This window comes from Peromyscus californicus, unplaced genomic scaffold, assembly GCF_007827085.1.
Source record: "Peromyscus californicus insignis strain IS unplaced genomic scaffold, ASM782708v3 Scaffold_5__1_contigs__length_169319896, whole genome shotgun sequence".
Classification (NCBI taxonomy): Eukaryota; Metazoa; Chordata; class Mammalia; order Rodentia; family Cricetidae; genus Peromyscus; species Peromyscus californicus.
The window spans coordinates 104,287,679-104,307,643 of NW_026294573.1; the positions used below are offsets into that span (position 1 = coordinate 104,287,679).

General features: G+C 45.1%; 1 protein-coding gene and 1 long non-coding RNA gene across 5 annotated transcripts in view; one reads left to right on the forward strand and one right to left on the reverse strand.

Annotated features, from left to right (window-relative positions):
- The window catches only part of LOC128096287 (uncharacterized), a 164,709-nt gene that overhangs the window by 34,839 nt on the left and 109,905 nt on the right, over window positions 1-19,965 (forward strand). For all 4 annotated transcript variants that reach the window (XR_008213591.1, XR_008213589.1, XR_008213588.1 and 1 more), the window contains exons 2-3: window positions 9,033-9,138; window positions 9,577-9,804. This is a non-coding gene — a long non-coding RNA (uncharacterized LOC128096287). The remainder of the gene's footprint in view (window positions 1-9,032; window positions 9,139-9,576; window positions 9,805-19,965) is intronic.
- Window positions 1-19,965, reverse strand: part of LOC128096286 (phospholipid-transporting ATPase FetA) — an 82,852-nt gene that overhangs the window by 24,019 nt on the left and 38,868 nt on the right. Inside the window, exons 11-13 of the mRNA XM_052715676.1 lie at window positions 13,923-14,119; window positions 10,757-10,965; window positions 8,189-8,232 (exon numbers count right to left, since the gene is read on the reverse strand). Coding sequence (XP_052571636.1) covers window positions 8,189-8,232; window positions 10,757-10,965; window positions 13,923-14,119 — 450 coding nt within the window. The remainder of the gene's footprint in view (window positions 1-8,188; window positions 8,233-10,756; window positions 10,966-13,922; window positions 14,120-19,965) is intronic.

The following is a 19,965-nucleotide window of genomic DNA, read 5'->3' on the forward strand; positions in this document are numbered from 1 at the left end:
GAACTTAGGGTTGTGGGAACAGGAAGCAAAAACTTTCCTAGTGGGTCACTAGGGGTGATAATGAGTAGAACCATTCCCCTTTCCACCCCTTGATTCCTGGCTAAGGGAGAAACCTTACCACATATGGGACACTGATTCAAAGCATACACTGCCTTCTGGAGAGCCCTGCCCCAGCCCTCCACGCTGCCGCCACTGGTCATCCTGGGGAATGGTGCCCTATCTGGGGCTTTGTGTTGGTCTCTGCTGTTGGCAGATCTGGCACTCAGCAACAGTTGTAGGCAGGTCACCTGGAGAGTGGAAGTCCATGTTGTCGAGCCCATGCACAAGCTCCATCTCTGCTGCAGGCCGCAGGAATATATCATAAGAACTCAGCTGGTTATGGCAAAGTCACTACCTGGAGGGATCAGGGAATTCCTCCAGAGGAAGCCAAATCCCAAGGAATTTTTGGTGTTACTTGGCTTGTTATATATCAGCTGTCTTCTGTTATGAAAATCATGTGTGCCTTCATAGTTTTTCCAATTGACTTTCCCATAAGAAGGACTAACAGTGTGGACTGATCACTCTCTGGACATACACATTCCAGGTATTTGGAAAACAGCCTCTGGAAAGGCTTTCTCTGGAATCAGATTATCCTCAAGGACTACAGGAAACACCACCCAGGTGGGCGCCTAACTTCTGAGGACTAACAATGATAACAGCCCACCTGCAAGTCTCCTGACTTAAATTCCACAAGGAGACACCGCCCAGGTGGGCCCCAACTTCCGAGCCACATGCAAGTCTCCTGACTTACATTAAATTCCACAAGGAGACACCACCTAGGAGAGGTGGACGTTAAGTAATAGCTTTACACAATTTAGCTCGGACCCTCCCTTTATATACCGGGACTTCCAGGGCACAGCACGGAGAAGAGAAAAGAGAATGGAAGAACTAGATGGGTAAGAACTTGAGAGGAACAAACTGAGATGGGGAAGAACTAGATTGAAGGGCTAGAAGAGAGGACTAGAGGAATGAGATGGAAGATGAGGAAAAGCCAGATGGGGAAGAACAAGATGAGGAAGAGCCAGATGAGAGAGAAGGAGACGGGAGAGGAGCTGAGATGGGAAAGAACTAGATAGATGAGAACCTAGAAGGGACAGAACTAGATGAAGGAATTAAGATAGAACCTAGAGGGGACAGTAGATAAATATAGAGAAATCAGGCAAGAAAGGAGCTAGATAGACATGAGAGCAGAATAGAAGCTGTGCAGAGAGAGAACTATCACAGAATAATAAAGTGTATGAACTAAGGAGTTTCGTGTACATAGATTCATTTCTTTTCATCAAAGATTAATTATCAGCTGGTTGTAGATTCTTCCTGGACCCTGGGAGGGGACTATCGAGGGGCTGGACCCTCATAGTCCCCAATACATCTCTGCCACCATGGCCACGTTGTTCATGGGCCCACTGGGCAATGACAGGGATGGCTAGGGAAAGAGACTGACTGTCCACAGAATGGGTCATGCTATCTACCGATTATTAAACTCTTCCTCAGCTGAAGTCACCTTTGGTGAGAATTGATATGGGGCACAGTATCTTCACATCCTTTGCCCATTCAAAGAGATCCATCCATATACTTCTTCCCCAGATGTCTTTCTTACCAATTTCTAGTCATGTTCTTTCCAAGTCCCTGACCACCCAACTAACCCATTGACTACAGCCCATTAATCAGTGAACAATCACACATCTGGCCATTTCTCCTTCCAAGAAAAATATATAAACATGCGTACCACCCAAAGTTCTGCCCACTGTGAGGATTTCCCTTGGCCGGCATCTTTCAAGGTTGTCCCAGGAAGGGGCTGTAATGCTGCAGCTGTCCACTTCTGAGTGGTGCATGCATAGAATACAGAACCATCAGTAAACCAGGTCCAGTCTTCTCTTTCTCCATCAACCTATCATAGGGCACACCCCATGAGCCTGGGAGCAGAAGGCACCCCAACAGGAGTAGAAACCATAGGCTTTTGGGCAACGTCTCCGTGTAACTTGCTTGTGCCTTCAGGACCTTGTGCACAATCACATATATACTACTTCCATTTGGTAATGGATTGCTGCTGTGCACATCCTATTTTATGACGTGGTGGGTCAGATAACACCCAGCTCATGATGGGCAGCTCAGGTCACATGGTAACTCGGTGGCCCATTGTCAAATGTTCCAATTCCACTAAGGGCCAATAGCAGGCCAAGAGCTCTCTCTCAAAGGGAGAATAATTTTCTGAGGAGGAAAATCCTGAAAGTCTTTTCTGTGATTCACCCACAGGGGCCTGCTAAAGGCTCCAAGCAGCATCCCTATCTGCCACTGACACCTCAAGTACCATCAGGTCTGCTGGATCTTATGGTCCAAGTGGTAGAGCAGCCCGCACAGCAGCTGGGACCTGTTGAAGAGCCTTCTCCTCTTCCAGCCCGCACAGCAGCCGGGACCTGTTGAAGAGCCTTCTCCTCTTCCAGCCTGTACACAAACTAGCAGCTTTCCAACTCACTTGGTCTATGGGCTGGAAGTGAGGGGTGTGCTGTCTGCAGAATGCAAACCGGCCCACTAGACATTGGGCTGCTTTCTTGGTGGTGGGAGAGGCCAAGTGCGATAACTTATTCTTCACCTTAGCAGGAATCCCTGCATGCCCCACACCAGGACTCCTAAGAATTTCCCCGAGGTAGAAGGTCCTCATACTTTGGTTGATTTTTCCCCCATCCTCTGATGTGCATACATGTTACAAATCCAAAGTGGTTGCTACCTCCTGCTCACTTGGTCCATACAGCATAATGTTGTCAATACAGTGAACCAGTGTGATATTTTGTGGAAGAGGCAGACAATCCAGATCCTTCTAACTAAGATATGGCATGGGGCTAGAGAGTTAATATATCCTTGAGGTAAAATGCTAAAGGTATACTGCTGGCGTTGCCATCTGAAAGCAAATGGCTTCTTGTGGACTTTATGGACAGGTACCAAGAAAAAGGCTTTTGCTAGATCAATAGCTGCATACCATGTACCAGGAGATGTGTTCATCTGCTCAAGTAAGGACACCACGTCTGGTACAGCAGCCACAACTGGAGTCACTACTTGATTGAGTTTTGATAGTCAACTATCATTCTCCATGATCCATCTGTCTTCTGCACTGGCCAGATAGGAGCATTGTGGTAGGAACCACCACCCCACACTAATTTTTACAGTTCATCCAGGGATGCAATACTGGTTTTGATTCACTCTTTTCCCCGGTGGAGGCAACTCTAAAGGCTTCCATTTAGTCTTTCCAACCATAACAGCCCTCACTCCACAGGTCACAGGACCAATGTGGGAATTCTGCCAACGTACACATACATACATACATATATATATGTATGTATGTATACACACACACACACACACACACACACACACTGGGACTGTACCCACTGTAAGTCAGACGTCAGCCAAATCCCCATGAATCACCTGACATCCATAAGTCCCTAATTTAACTGGAGGGCCACAATGTTTCTTTGGGTCTCCCCGAATTAGTATCTATTTAGAACCAATATCCAATAGACTTGAAAAGCCTGATTGATTCCTTTCTCCCAGTTATCCTTGTAAAAGGCTGCAGGTCCCTCTGGGGAAGGATTGGGGAAAAGCTAATAACAAAACTCTTAGGTATTTTATCAAGTCCTCTGTCAGGGGAACTGGGCTGTCCGTTCACTCAAGGGATTCTGGGTCTACAAGCTGGCTCAAATCTGGAAATTGGTTCACAGGCTGAAATTCTCTTTTGCTAAGTCTAATTTAGTCTTTTTTTTTTTCATTTGTTTGAGACTTTTTCTGCTTATACAGGTCAAACAAAAATTCAGTGGGCTTCTTATCTATTTCATGCCTGGAAACACTGTCATTGTTAGCCAGTTCCAAAGGTCCACACAAGACACGCCCCCATGGAACCCACTTTGCCTGCACTTCATATTACAGTAGCAGTCACCACCATGCCTTGGGGATTCAGGGCTGCAGGCTGCCACCTGGCCCCTGCTACTTCCGGGCCCAGTTAATCTTATTGCATTTAATTCATGCTACTGAGCAGCAGGGTCTCCAACCCTAAGGTCTGGTACAAGAAAAAGGGTGACAAAAAAGCTCTTCAATGTGCTGGTGCCCTCTCTCTGTTCTGTGTCTTACAAGATTAGTGAGGGCATGTCTTCTGGGCCTCCCCATTGTAGAGGATTAGGTTTTACACAGCACACCTACCTTAGCATTGGAATCTCCTGGCGCCTTAAAATCCCTTCATCATATCCCTGATATGCCAAGGGATATCAGGCATCTCCAACTCCTTTTCAGTAGGCTATCTTTTGATAAATGCTTCAGTCAGCCATTTACACAAATTTTCGATACATTTTTTTCTGTGTGAGCTTCCATATTAAAGCTAGAATCTCCACTCAGAGGGTCCATATCAATAAACTCAGCTTGATCCAGTGCTGTGGGATGGTCTGTATGTGTGTTGCTGATTGGTCAATGAATAAATCACTGATTGGTCAGTGGCCAGGCAGGAAGTATAGGTGGGACTAACAGAGAGGAGAATTGAGAGAACAGGAAGCTGGGTGAGAGAGACACTGCCAGCCGCCATCAGGACAAGGAAGATGTAAAGTACCGGTAAGCCACAAGCCACGTGGCAAGGTATAGATTAATAAAAATGGATTAATTTAAGCTGTAAGAACAGTTAGCAAGAAGCCTGCCACGGCCATACAGTTTGTAACCAATATAAGTCTCTGTGTTTATTTGGTTGGGTCTGAATGGCTGTGGGACTGGCGGGTGTCAGAGATTTGTCCTGACTGTGGGCCAGGCAGGAAAACTCAACCTACAATCCAGTTTTATGTTCCTTCTACTATTATCCCACACCCTTAAAATCCATTCCACACACATTCCCCAGACTTCTGCTTGAATGCATTAGCAAACTCATTAAGCTCTTTCATAGTGTAGTGCACTTCCTTATGGACTATACTTTCTAGCTCCCCTCTAAGAGCCTGTTCAGCCTGTAGTCTGGTTCTAGGTACAGCAGCAGCTATTTGTGGACCCTGAGGGACATCAGTATGTCACACACACACACACACACACACACACACACACACACACACACACACACACACACAGAGAGAGAGAGGGAGGGGTGTAACATGAATTTTAAAAGTTCTCATTAAATAAAAAACAAACCAGGGAGCCAGATGTTGGGGTGAACGCTGAAAGATCAGAGAAACAGAACAAGCCACAGCCAACCTCACCTCACCAATTCCTCAGCTGGTCTTGTTTTCTCAGGCTGGAAGCCTCTGTGTCCTCATTGGAATGGATCTCAGCTGAACTGCTGCTAAAAACCTAAAAGCTTAAAAAGCCTCTAGTTCTTGGTCCTCACGCCTTATATACCTTTCTGCTTCCTGCAATCGCTTCCTGGGATTAAAGGCGTGTGTCACCTGGCTGTTTCCAGTGTGGCTTTGAACTCACAGAGATCCAGATGGATCTCTGTCTCTGGAATGCTAGGATTAGAGGTGTGTGCTACCACTGCCTAACCTCTATGTTTAATATAGTGGCTGTTCTGTTCTCTGACCCCCAGATAAGTTTATTGGGGTATACAATATTTTGGGTGACACAATATCATGAGAGAGAGAGAGAGAGAGAGAGAGAGAGAGAGAGAGAGAGAGAGAGAGAGAGAGAGAGAGACTATTAATGGAAGAATGGCTCCCAGGCTATTGTCCAACTAGTCCAACAATGGCTGTCTACCAATGAAGGTCCAAGAATCCAGTCCACAAGGCTGGATGTCTCAGCTGGTCTTCACTATATGTCAGAATCCCAAAGAAGTATGCTCTAACACGGTGGAGAGATGGACTTGCCAGAGAGACTGAGGGCAAGCAGGAAAAGAGGGCAAGTTTCCTTCTTCCATGTTCTCACATGTCCTGCCAGCAGATATGGGCCAGATTAAAGATGGTTCTTCCCACCTCAAAAGATCCAGATTATAAGAGGGTCTTCTCACTTCCAATTATCTAATTAACGGCCCCAGCCATGAGGCCAGGGCACTGGTGGTGGAAGAGACAGGCAGGTGACGCCCGGCCTTGTGGCCCTGGGCAGCAGCAGCAGCAGGCCACTACAAAGAACAGACATGTGATGGAGGGATGGGAAAGACAGAACAACGGAGCGGCATGTGTGCTATGAAGAGAGGCAGAAGTGGAGACCTGATGGCGGTGACAGGTGAGAGAGAAGGCTGAGATCTACTTGCTGGCATTGCCCAGGAGGGTCTGCTTACAACAGCGTGGAGTTTGTGCAGACACAGACTCAGCCCTGAACCTGCCCCCGGCTGCACCATTCCCTGGCTCTGGGGAGCAACAGAGGCCCGAGATGAGGAAAGGTTCACTTTTCGGATTGAACCTTCTCAAAAGACCACGATGTTACCGGAGGCCATGCTAGTCTCAGTAGTCTATGCTGCTGCCCCAGGCTGCAGTGAAACCTGAGATTCATGAGGACATGCAGTCTGTGTCAGTGACAGTGATTCAGGCAGTGGTGTGGGTTAGGAAAGCTGGCTGAGGCCACTGCATGGCTTTCCTCAGTTGATGGCTTGTGGCAGGATGCAGGCAGAGAAAGACTCAACCTCCCTCAGGAGGCTGGCCACTAGGAATCTAACCATGCTCCAGTGAATATTTGGAGCACACAAAATGGATGTTTTTCTATTGATGGGGTAGGTTACAGGGAGGGGCAGACATGGAAGACTAGGAGGTGAGCATGATCAGGCTGAATGATGTAAGATTCCCAAATATTGAATAAAAATAACTTAAAATTATTTAATTAAGAAAAAATCCCACAGGTGTGCCTAACCACTTGGATTTAGTTAATTCCAGATGTAGTCAAGTTGACAACCAAGAATAACCGTCACGCTTTGGTCTAGTATTTCCTCACCATGCCCCCTTTCCTCGCTTCTGCAATGGTAATGGGTATTCTGTGGCATTGTAAGTTGGAAGTATGTGATCTAATTTTTTTTTTTTTTTTTTTGGTTTTTCGAGACAGGGTTTCTCTGTGTAGCTTTTTGCCTTTCCTGGATCTCGCTCTATAGACCAGGTTGGCCTCAAACTCACAAAGATCTGCCTGCCTCTGCCTCCCGAGTGCTGGGATTAAAGGTGTGCGCCACCACTGCCCGGCTCTGATTTTTTATTTTACAGTAAAGAGATTGCCCGAATTCAGAAAAGACTTTGAACTTTGAAACTGTTGTGAGACTGTGAAAGACTATGGGGACCTTTGAAACTGGACTAAATGCATTATGATGTGGCTACAAGCCTATGGGGGCCAGGAAGTAGAATGTGGTGGTTTGAATGAGAATGTCCCCCATTGGCTCATTTATTTGCATGCTGGGTCCCCAGCTGATGAACTGTTTGGAAGGATTAGACCAATTAGGAGTTGTGGCCTTGTTGGAGTAGGTGTGGCCTTGTTGGAGTGGGTGTGGCCTTGTTGGAGTAGGTGTGGCCTTGTTGGAGTAGGTGTGGCCTTGTTGGAGTAGGTGTGGCCTTGTTGGAGTAGGTGTGGCCTTATTGGAGTAGGTGTGGCCTTGTTGAAGTAGGTGTGGCCTTGTTGGAGTAGGTGTGGCCTTGTTGGAGTAAGTGTGCTGCTGGGGTTGGGCTCTGACGTTTCAAAAGGCAACGTCTGGCCCAGAGTTTCTCCCTCTGCCCACTGCTTGTGGATCAGGATATAAAGCTTTCAGCTACTGTTCCAGTGACATGCCTGCCTGTTTCCTGCCTTAATGATCACAGACTAACCCTCGGAAACTGAGCAAGCCTCACTTAAATGCTTTCTTTTATAAGTGTTGCCTTGGATATGGCGTCTCTTCACAGCAATAGAACAGTGACTAAGGCAATGATCATGGATTGTTTTGAGAAACTGATCTACATGGATTCTGTTGAGAGAGAGAGAGATTGAGAGAGAGAGAGAGAGAGAGAGAGAGAGAGAGAGAGAGAGAGAGGAGGAGGAGGAGGAGGAGGAGGAGGTGTGAAGCAAAACACAGAAAGCCAATACCAACAAAACTATTTTTATAAAAATTTCTCAAAGATAGGCCATGTATATGCATTCTTTACATTTTAGGCCACTAAAAGCTTATTATCTCAGGAGTAGAGACTGAATTGTGTAAAAGATCCTCTCCTCACTTCCCACATGTATGCCACAAGAAGCTGTAATTACTCACCAGAGAGCCTGGCACACACTGTCCCTTGGCGTCATAGGAATAACCTATTGGCAAGTAAACAGAGCAGAGAGGTAGTGAAGGATTTAAAGGAGATTCTTAATCTTGTTGTGTGTGCTAGAAACCTGCCATTTAACTGTTGTGAAGTTAAAATTCAGCAGCATTAATTACATCCACAGTGTTAGCGATTTTCATTACCATATATCTGTAGTTTGTTTGGCAGGGCTAGGGCTCAAACACAGAGCCTCTTGCACGTTAGGTACTCACTCTACCACTCCATTTCCAGCCCTCAACACTGTGTAAGTACTTCAAATAAAAACGCCCCATTCCTCCTCATTTCTAGCCCCTAGTCCACCTCCTGCTTCTCACTTCTGTGGATTTTCCTGTTCTAGATCCTTCCCCTAAAGGGAACCAAGCAACATTTGTCCTTTTGTGTCTGGCTCATTTTCTTAGTGCCCTGTACTCGAGGTTTATAACATGGGTGGTACCAGGTACCCAACTCATGATTGTTTATGACTAAATCATATTTCATGAATTTATGGACTACTTTAAAATGTCTGTTCATCTGTTGATGAGTTATGGGCTATTTCTACCTTTGAGTAGTGATGCTGCAATGAATATTCATAAACACCTGTTCTAGTCTCCTTTCCACTTAGGAGGACATCTAGGAGGGGACTACTGGGTAATTTAAAAGAAGGCTTTATTTTACTATTTTTTTGTGCATGCATGCACGTGTACACTCGTGTGTGGAGGCCAGGGGATAGCCCGGCTGTCACTCCTTATGGCACGCTATTCATATTTTTCTTTTCTTCTTTCCTTCACTTAGTTTTTTTTTTTTTTTTTTCAGACAAGGTCTCTTATCAGCCTGGAGCTTTCAGCATACAAGACTGGTTGGATGGAACTAGAAAATATCATCCTGAGTGAGGTAACCCAGTCTCAGAAGGACAAACATGGTATGTACCCATTCATAAGTGGATACTAGATGTAAAGCAAAGGGTAATCAGGCAACAACCCACAACTCCAGAGAAGCTAACTAACAGGGAAGACCCAAAGAGGGATGCATAGACCGCCCTAGGAAGGGGAAATAGATGAGATCTCCATGAGTAAACTGGGGATGAGGGGTGGGCAATGGAGGGTAGGGGTTAGGGGATGAGAACGTACGGGAATGGGATGGTTGAGCTGGAACAGAGAGGGAGGGGGAATGCAATGAAAGAGATACCATGATAGAGAGAGACATCATGGGGATAGAGAAAAACCCAGTGCTAGGGAAGTTGCCAGGAATCCCCAAGGATGACCCCAGCCTGGGCTACTAGAGATAGTGGAGAAGGTGCCTGAACTGAACTGGCTTGCCCCAGAGATCAGATAGGTGAATACCGTAACTGTCATCACAGAACTTTTCTAGAATGACTGATGGAAGCAGATGCAGAGATCCACAGCCAATCACCATACAGAGCTCCAGGAGTCCAGTTAAAGAGAGAGAAGAGGGATTCTATGAGCAAGTGCATCAGGATCATGATGGGGAAACATGCAGAGACAACCAAACCAAACTAGAGGGAACTCATGAAAGTTGGATCAATGGCCGTGGATCCTACATGGGACAGAACTAGGCCCTCTGCATGGTGAGACAATTGTGTAGCTTGATCTGCTTAGGAGGCCCCCTGATGGTAGGATCAGAATCCATCTCTGGCGCATGAGTGGACTTTGTGGAGCCCACTACCTATGATGGGACACCTCGTGCAGCCTGAGGCAGGGGGAAGGGCGTGGACTTGCCTCTACTGAATGTGCCTCCCCATGGGAGGCCTGGCCTTCTTATGGGGGGGAGTGGGCAAGGGGTTGGGAGGGGAGGCTGGGCAAGCGGGAAGAGGGAAGAGGGGGATCTGTGATTGGTGTGTAAAATGAATGAAAAAATTTTCTTTAAAAAAGACATGGTTGTTAACTGTGGTTGGTTGATATACTATACAATAGACTCAAAAACGTACTCTTTCTCAACGAAAAATTTCTTCTCTTTTACTACTATCCATCTGATTTTATATTAAAATAGCTGCACATATTATTTTTCTTCAAGACATTGGGGACCCCTTGAGGTCAGGGACTAAATCTTGCAAATCTGGTCTTCTTAAAGCACAAAACAATGGATTGTATCTACAAGGTGCTAAATAAATGTGTTTCTGTTAGATTATAATCTAATCACATTATTTCTCCCTTCTCTTCCCCTCCAGCTATTCCTATATAACTTCCCTATTTTCCTTCAAATCTGTGGCCTCTTTTTTCACTAATTGCTATTATATGCATATATGTATTTGTATATACATATATATTCCTAAATGGAACCTGTTGAATTCATACAATGTTACTTGTATATATGTTTTTAATGCTCTTTGGCACTGGACAACCCACTGGTGGGCTCCTCCCTGGGGAAGAGCACCTTTCCCACCCCCAGCTTGGTTAGTAAAGGGTTGTGAGAATAGAAGGTAAATATCATTTCAGAGGCTTTGTGGATTGAGTTATATGTGAAAGCAGCCGGCCAGGCAGACTCTCTCAGACTCAGGGAGAGTGGGAAAGTGCACATACCGTAGGTCTTCCCATTGATAGAGCATTTATTGAAGATCATCACATTCTCAGTCAGAGTTCCTGTCTTGTCAGAGAACACGTATTTAACTTGGCCAAGTTCTTCATTGAGAGTGGTAGTGCGAGCCTGTGCTGGGGTGTTCTTTGGTGCATAATACATCCGTCGATCCCAGTTGATATAGTAACTGTTTCCCAGTCTTATTATTTCAACACTAAGGAGAAAGCAAGAAAAGAAGGGTCCTGGTCAGAGCAGGGCAAGCAAATATATTATTTTGGTTTCCTTCTTATAGGTCCATGATAGATGAGACTCTGCCTGTAAAAAGAGTATCTTCCCTGGGGACCTCCCTTCTGAAGGACTTTCCCACCCACACTAGCCAGCCCATTGTAACTCTGACCTGGACTACTAGTATGCAGTTTTCTCACCAGGACTCTGACACAGCTGATTAATTTGTCTGAGACACACTTTGCTTCCTCTCATCTTCTGCAATGTATCCAGAAAAAGTCAATTAAAAATACCTTTGGAGTAACAGTTAACTTACAAAAGGTTATGTGGGTGTAATTAAAAAGGTTATTACTGCTGGGCGGTGGTGGCGTACGCCTTTAATCCCAGCACTCAGGAGGCAGAGCCAGGAGGATCTCTGTGAATTTGAGGCCAGCCTGGTCTACAGAGCGAGATCCAGGACAGGCACAGTATTTATTAGAAAGATCTTGTTTGGGTCTTTACTGCTTAGGATAAAATCCAAACTCTTTTGCTTGTAATTTATGTTCTTTTGGCTCTAACACCTTGGTCCAATTTTGAGAAAACTTCCACACCTTGTACCTGTGGACAGCCCACTTACAGTATTCTTTGCTCACTTATTTTTCAAATAGAGTTGAGGATTACCTTTCCTGCAAACTGTCGTAAGCCTCCCTGGGCAGAACTAAAAACATTCCTTCTTAAAGTGTTTGTGATACTCATGCATATTTTGATTACAGAATTTGTGAATTGTACCATAATTATTTATTGGTTTCCACAACACAAGCAAGCTTCTCTAAAAAAGCGATGTCTTACTGCTCAGTTTTCTATCTCTAACACCTTGTAAAGGACTTGGCACATAATTGGTAGTCAGAAACATCATTGAATCAAGTAACTCAGTTATGGAGAATGCTTTCTGGGTTGGGATATCAAAGTTCACGTTTTAGGAGACTTGGAAAAGAGGACATGGACACACACACACACACACACACACAGAGCCAAAAATTAGTTCTTTGAAAAGATAAATAAAATTTATAAACACCTACCCACACTAATCAAAGGAAAAAGGAAAAAAAAACTCAAATTAATAAAATTAGAGATGAAACAGGGACTGTTACAGCACACTCCAATGAAAGCCAGAGAAACATACAGACTGCTGGCAATGGTCGAGATACAGCCCGAACTGACCTACTCTGGTGATGGGATGGCCAAACACCCTAATTGTCGTGCTAGAAACCCCATCCAACGACTGAGGGATCTGGATACAGAGATCCATGGCTAGGCCCCGGGTGGATCTCTGGGAGTCCAATTAGCGAGAATGAGGGTTTATATGAGCGAGAATTGTTGAGACCAAGGTTGGAAAAAGCACAGGGACAAATAGTCAAATGAATGGAAACACATGAACTATGAACCAATGGCTGAGGGGTCACCAACTGGATCAGGCCCTCCGAATGGGTGAGACAGTTGATTGGCTGATCTGTTTGGGAGGCATCCAGGCAGTGGGACCAGGTCCTGTGCTCATTGCATGAGTTGGCTGTTTGAAACCTGGGGCCTATGCAGGATTGCTTGGCTTGGCCTGGGAAGAGGGGACTGGACCTACCTGGACTGAGTCTACCAGGTTGATCTCAGTCCGCGGGGGAGGCTTTGCCCTGGAGGAGGTGGGAAAGGGGGGTGTGTTGGGGGGGAGATGAGGGGGGCAGGAGGGGGAGAACAAGGGAATCTGTGGCTGATATGTAGCACTGAATTGTATTGCAAAATAAAAAAAAAGTAAATGAAATAAAAAAAGTATATACTTATTGTCTTAGTAACTTTCTATTTTTTTGAAGAGACACTATGACCAAAGGCAACACTTATAAAAGAAAGCATTTAACTGGGGGCTTGCTTACAGTTTCAAAGGGTTAGTCCATTATCATCATAGCAAGAAGCATGGCAGCAGGCAGGCAGGCATGGCCCTGGAGCTGAGAGCTTTACATCCTGATCCACAGGCAGCAGGGACAGAAAGAGACACTGGGTCTGGCTTGGGCTTTCCTCTAACAAGGTCACCCCTACTCCAACAAGGCCACACCTCCTAATCCTACTAAGCATTCAAATTTATGAGCCTATGGGGGCCATTCTTATTTAAACTACCATGCCTATTTTCCAATCTCTCTCTCTCTCTCTTTTTAAATGGAAAAATGTATTCTGAGTTCTGCATAGCTGATATGAGAATGAATGTTTAGAAGCCACCTCATTGGTAAGGAAAGGCTGCTTGGTGTAGTTAGGCAATACCAAATTTGTGTGTCTGTTTACTAATTGTTTCATGTGTTTGCCTGTCACTTACAGGTTACAGGGCACAGGCTGTTATCCTTTTATATAAATCACATACTATCGAGCACAGTGCTCTAGACGCGAAAGACATTGATGCAGTTTTTAGATACTCCTCAGAGTGTTTTATACACCAAGACTGTGGAAAGAAAAGTGATTAAGAATACATAGTGGCCGGGCGGTGGTGGCGCACGCCTTTAATCCCAGCACTCGGGAGGCAGAGCCAGGCGGATCTCTGTGAGTTCGAGGCCAGCCTGGGCTACCAAGTGAGTTCCAGGAGAGGCGCAAAGCTACACAGAGAAACCCTGTCTCGAAAAACCAAAAAAAAAAAAAAAAAAAAAAAAAAAAAAAAAAAAAAGAATACATAGTGAGCTAGGAATGGTAGAGCATGCCCGAAATCCCAGTACTGAGGCTGAGGCAGGAGGATGTGAAGTTTGAAGTCAGCTGGGGCAGCATAGCAAGCTCTAGTCTTTAACAGAAGGAGGAGGAGGAGGAGGAGGAGGAGGAGGAGGAGGAGGAGGAGGAGAAGAAAGATAGTCCGTTCTTTCTGAAAGATCATACTCTAGTTGGTTATTGAAGCAGGAGTTTACAGTCATCCCTCCCCTGAACATGACAATCCAAGATGCCCACCTGACATAGAGGGAAATGGGAACCATGGTGTTGAGGACTATGAAGTAGGACCAGAAAACCAGGGCAGAACTTGTAGCTGATGAAGCAATGTAACGCTGCCATGGGAGAAATGCCTGGAAGAGGTAGCCTTTGTTGCTCTCCCAAATGCCATGTCCAATGGACAGCAGAAGGCACATTGCACCCAAAGCCAGGAAGATCTGTGGAGAAAACAATACAAAATGCAAAATATGAATTAAATGAACATCTAAGGACTGCGCTTCTTCATCCCACCTTCTGGAGTCTTAGCTCTACCGAAGTGCGTTTCCTTGGAGACAGGGAGACACTAGAGCAGTATAGGGCAGAGAAGGAAGCCCAGCAGGGGTCTTCCATGTGAGTTTGAAGGTAGGTGCTAACAACTAGAACACAGTAAGTACTGACTGATAGGAATCATGCCAACTCTTTTACATGTTGCTTAATATTGATGACAATGTCTGACAGACAAGGAACTTGATATTCAGAGTGGGAGAATGTTCTACCACAAGTCATTTAGATGCCGAATAGAAGAAACAGGTTCAAAACAGTGCCAGAGTCCAAGTTCTTAACTGCTCCAGTAGTGATGTGGGGGAGGGGGCTGTCACTTTAACACACTGAATTGTGTGGCTTTGGCAGCAGCTGGAGAGAGGATGGTGAGGAACCGAGAGAGTAAGGGAGATGGAGGTCATGTGAGCAGTTCAGAATCTGCTCAAGTGGGAAGGCGGACCTGGGTCCACTGAACCTACAGCCCCTCAAGGGCAGTGACTAGAAAGAATCAAAGTCTTGGTGTGCTGGCAACTGACACCGACTTGATTCCTTCAGGCTTACATTCAGGGGGGCTACAGCTGCGGCAGGTGGGAATCCCACTGGTAGTGTGTTGAGACCTCCATATTGCTCTTCACAACGGTTGTGCTAATTTATAGTCCACCTTATAGTAGAGCTTAAGGATTCCTTTTTCATGGTGTCCTCGCTACTTTTTGTTTGCATGATGATAACCACTCTGACTGAGGTGAAATGGGATCTCAGGGTAGCCTCCATCCCCTAATATAATTTGATTTACATTTCCATAATGGTCAAAGATAGATATAGATACTTCTTTACACTTCACTTTTTAATTTTTATTTTACACATGTTACAGATGTTCTGCCTCCACATATGTATGTGTACTATGTACATGTCTTGTTCAGCAGAAGCCAGAAGAGGTCATCAGACCCCCTTGGAGTGAAGTTATGGACAGTTGTGAGCTGCAGCGTGGGTGCTGGGAATTGAACCTAGGTCCTCTGGAAGAGCAGCCAGTACTCTTAGCCACTAAGCCAACTCTTTCAGCCTCCAAACTTTGCATTTATATTGCACTATTTATTTAGTTGTTGGATTAGAGACTGCAAGTAATTTCCGGACAGACTATGGTAGTCGTTGACATGATTCTGCTGCTGCTGCTGAGGAGGTCACATGCTGCTCTGAATCCTGACTCCTCTCCGAAAATTGAGAATCTTCTCCTTTTCCTGTTTCTCTTTCTCCTTTTCCTTCTTTCCTCTTCCATATTTCCCCTCCTCTTTTCCTATACCCCCTTCCTTTTGAGACATGGTCTTGCTATGCAGTTCTGCTGGCCTGGAATTCACTGTAAGCTCCAGGTGGTTCTCAACTCACAATCCCTGGCTACAACCTTTAATTTCTTCACATATGGTTGATATGCAACCACTTAATACTAAATTTATTTCTTTATACACGTTAAAATGTTCATGCATGTATACGCTGTATGTCAACATATTTCCCTCCCATTTCTGATGCCCGCCTTTCTCTCCTCTCTCTCCTTATTCCCTCACTGGCTTGGAGCTCACTAGTTAGGCCAGCCTGGTTGGCCAGCCAATCCCTGGGACCTTACTGTCTTTGCTTCCCAAATGCTGGGGTCACAAGTACATGGCATCACACCTGGTATTTTCTTCACACCTTGTATTTGTATGTGAGTTCTGGAGTTCAAAGTCAGGTCCCCTGTTTTCAAGGCAAGTACTTTATTGACTGAGCAATCTTCCTAGCCCCGATGTGACCACTGAATGAAACTTACAATAACTAGTGGGAGTTGATGTGATATGGATACCTCCCCTCAGTGGACTTACATGCTTCAGAACTGCAGTCATCTACATACTGACATACATGATTCTTACAGCATCTTACAGACACACTGGATTCTCGGTGTATTTGTCTCTCGTTGGGGAGATAAAACACACTTTGAAGAAGTACCTCAAGGAAGGATTTATTCTGATAGTTTAGGCATGCAGATCGTCACGGGTGGGGAAGGCTCCATGCTGGCTCCACGTCAGACTGCTCACATTCTGCCTCACAGACTGAGCAGCAGGGGCTGGAGCAGAAGTGGAGCCAGGCTGCAACCCTCCAGGCTGTCCCAGTGGTTCTTTCCTCCAAGCAGAGGAAGGTTCCATAGTGTCCCCAAACCGTAGGGGACAAAGCAGGGCACAAGGTGCTCAAATGAGCCTTTGGGGACATTTTACCCACAAACCGTAACATGCAATAACATGATCTCATGAGCCATAGACTTGTCTTTGCCATTTTTTTCCTGTGGAATTGTATAATATTTGCCAGTATTCTGTTACAATTAATGAATTTGATTTTTATTGCTTACACATATAGTAAAGCTGTAATTAATAATGTGAAAATACTCTAAAAGTTAAAAATCCCATTACAGACGCCAAGTACCAACTCCCTTCAGACGGAAGCAGGAACGGCTGAGTTTGTCTAGGCTGACAGGAGATGCCCTGCTCTGAAGATGACCTTGGATCAAGTGACCTAGCCTACTGGGTGACATCACATGCTCCTGATGTTGTTGAGAATATCACTTTCCGTAATTACTGACTGTGATAATCTACTTCATTAAAAAAATCAGGCTATGGAGCACAGCTTACTGCTAAGGCTCAGTACTCAGCAGCAGAAGACGACAGTGGATGCTTGTCCCTAATCTTAACGCTCAACAAGCCTTCCTAGTTTTTTAAAGCTGTACGTATCTAAAAGGACTTTGAAAAGGAACTGTAATTTTAAAACATTTCTTATTTCTAATTTTGTAGTGCTGGAGATTCCATCCAGAGCCTTAAACAGACGATGTGAGTACTTGACCACCGACCACCCTAAGATACTTCTCATAAAAAAAGAGAAAAGGCAGTTTAATTTAGATACCAATGAGAAGTATATAGAAAGCAAAGGCATTTAAGATGTTTTTAGATTCTAACAAAAGAATGAAAACAAAAACAAAAAGTAAGAAATTAAGTGTAGCTATCACCAGAACAGCTCAGCTATGCAAAGAAGTTATTTAAATAATAAAGTTAATTTCCATCCAACAGGAACTGGCTAGAAAGGACATAATTATTACTAGTCTTCAATGTAAGTTTCTATTATTAAAGTTGATCATTATATATTATAGTGCTTTAGATTTTTGTTGATTTTCTTTATTTCATGATATAAAATTTTAAATTAACATACAAAGTACTGCATTTCCCTGTGGCATGTTCATACGCATGCATCATTGTACTCTGTTCCAATCTGTCTCCCTCCACCTTCTCCCTCCCCATCCTGACTGGCTGGTTCCTTTCCCTCCCCATCAATGGCTCTGCCTTTAGCTTGCACATCACATGCAATCCTATCACCTCCTTTTCTCTCCATCTCTTAGGATGCCTTTCCCCAGGGCTGGAAAGATGCCTCAGTGGCTAAAAGAACTTGTTGCTCTTTTAGAGGACCCAGGTTTGATCCCCAGCACTCACACAATGACTTACATCATGGAGTAATCGTCCATTACTCCAGTTTCAGGGGATCTAATGCCCTCTTCTGAGCTCTGAGGGCACCAGGCATGCATATGGTGCACATGTATGTGGGCGAACACTCATACACATAAAATTAAAATTTAAAAAAGAGACTCCACCAGGAAACTTCTACAGCTGATAAACACTTTCAGCAAATTAGCAGAATACAAAATTAACACACAAAAACAACAGCCTTCCTAGTACAGATGACCAACATACTGAGAAATCAGGGAAATGGGACCTTTCACAATAGCCCAAAAAAATAATACCCTTGGGACAACTCTAACCAAGCAAGTGAAAGATTTGTATAATAAAAGACATTGAAGGAAGAAGCTGAAGACATCAAAAGATGGAAAGATCTCCCATGCTCATGGATCAGTAGACTTGGTAGAAACCTAGTGCGGTGGAAACTTCTGGAATCTATGCTAGTGGCTCTAGTGAGGACTCCTAGTAATGGAGGATATGGAATCTGAATGTCCATTTTTGTTTTTGTTTTTGTTTTTTGAGACAGGGTTTCTCTGTGTAGTTTTGCGCCTTTCCTGGAACTCACTTTGTAGACCAGGCTGGCCTTGAACTCACAGAGATCCGCCTGCCTCTGCCTCCCGAGTGCTGGGATTAAAGGCGTGCACCACCACTACCTGGAGGCCATTTTTTTTGTAGTCAGGCAAGGCTTCCAGTGGTGAGACTGGGTTACATTCGGTTGAATTGTTGGTCAAGGAGGTTCTGTGGAAATCCCTAAACAACCCAGGCTAGTACTAGGACAGAGGGTTACTCTCTGAAGAATGACAGCAGGCCCTGTTGCTGAGGACAACTTCCACACAGTTCACTGAACATAGAAAGGTCAAGTTGGTGCAAACTTGGAGCTTCAACCCTATAGTCTAGTGTCTTTGGCCCAAGAAGGTACTCTGCAGGCTATGGAAAGAGAAACTTAGATACTAACCCAGCCACAAAACCCTCCAACTACAATCTGTCCTGAGTGTAAGATGTGCTGAAGCAATGGTTAGGCAGAACTTGTGGGAGTGGCCAACCAATGTCTGGTTTGAGGCCCATGCCACAAGAGGGAGCCCATGCCCTACATTGCCTAGAGGGCCAGGAACTGGAAACTGGATAAACCAGAAACCTAGGGTGTGTGTGTGTGTGGGGGGGGATTATATATATATATATATCATTCATATAATATATATATGAAATGATTCCTAATGATATTCTGCTATACTCACAGATTGGTGCCTTATACAGTTGTCACCAGAGAGGCTTCCTCTGGCAGCAGATGGATGGGAGGGGTGCAGAGACCCATAGTCAGATGTTATGCAGAGAGAACATCAAGTCCCTCCCCTTGGGGATGGAGGAACCCCATAGACAATGGGGAGGAAAGACTGCAGGAGTAAGAGGGGATGGAAGACACCAGGAGAACATGGGCCACCAAACAACTAAGCAGGACTCACACAGGCTCACGGAGACTAAAAAGGCAAGCACAGGACCTGCACGGGTCCGCACCAGGTCCTCTGGGTGTATGTTACGGCTGTTAGCTTGGTGTTTTTGTGGGACTCCTAACAGTGGAAGTGGGTGTGTCTCTGACTCTTTTCCTGATCTTGGGGCCCTTTTCCTCCTAGTGGGTTGCCTTGCCCAGCCTCGCTAGGAGGGCTTTTGTCTTGTCTTCTTGTACCTTGTCTTGTCCCCATTGGCTCTTGGAGTCTGCTCTTTTCTGAGGAGGAAATGGAGCAGGAGTGGATCTGGGGGAGAGGGGAAGTCAGGAGAGGGAGGAAGAGTGGAGGGAGGGGAAACTGTGCTTGGGATGTAGTGTATGAAAGAAGAATATTTTCAATAAAAAAGAAAAAAAAGGCCGGGCGGTGGTGGCGCACGCCTTTAATCCCAGCACTCGGGAGGCAGAGCCAGGCGGATCTCTGTGAGTTCGAGGCCAGCCTGGGCTACCAAGTGAATCCCAGGAAAGGCGCAAAGCTGCACAGAGAAACCCTGTCTCGAAAAACCAAAAAAAAAAAAAAAAAGAAAAAAAGAAAAAAAGAGAAAGAAAATGGCTGTGGTAGTTTAAATGTAATTGGCTCCCATAAGGTCATAGGGAGTGGCACTATTAGGAGGTGTGGCTTTGTTACAGTAGGTGTGGTCTTGTTGGAAGAAGTGTGTCACCCTGGGGGCGGGCTTTGAGGTCTCTTGCTTAAGCTTCACTCAGTGTGACAGAGTCCACTTCCTGTCCACTTGCCTTCTGATCA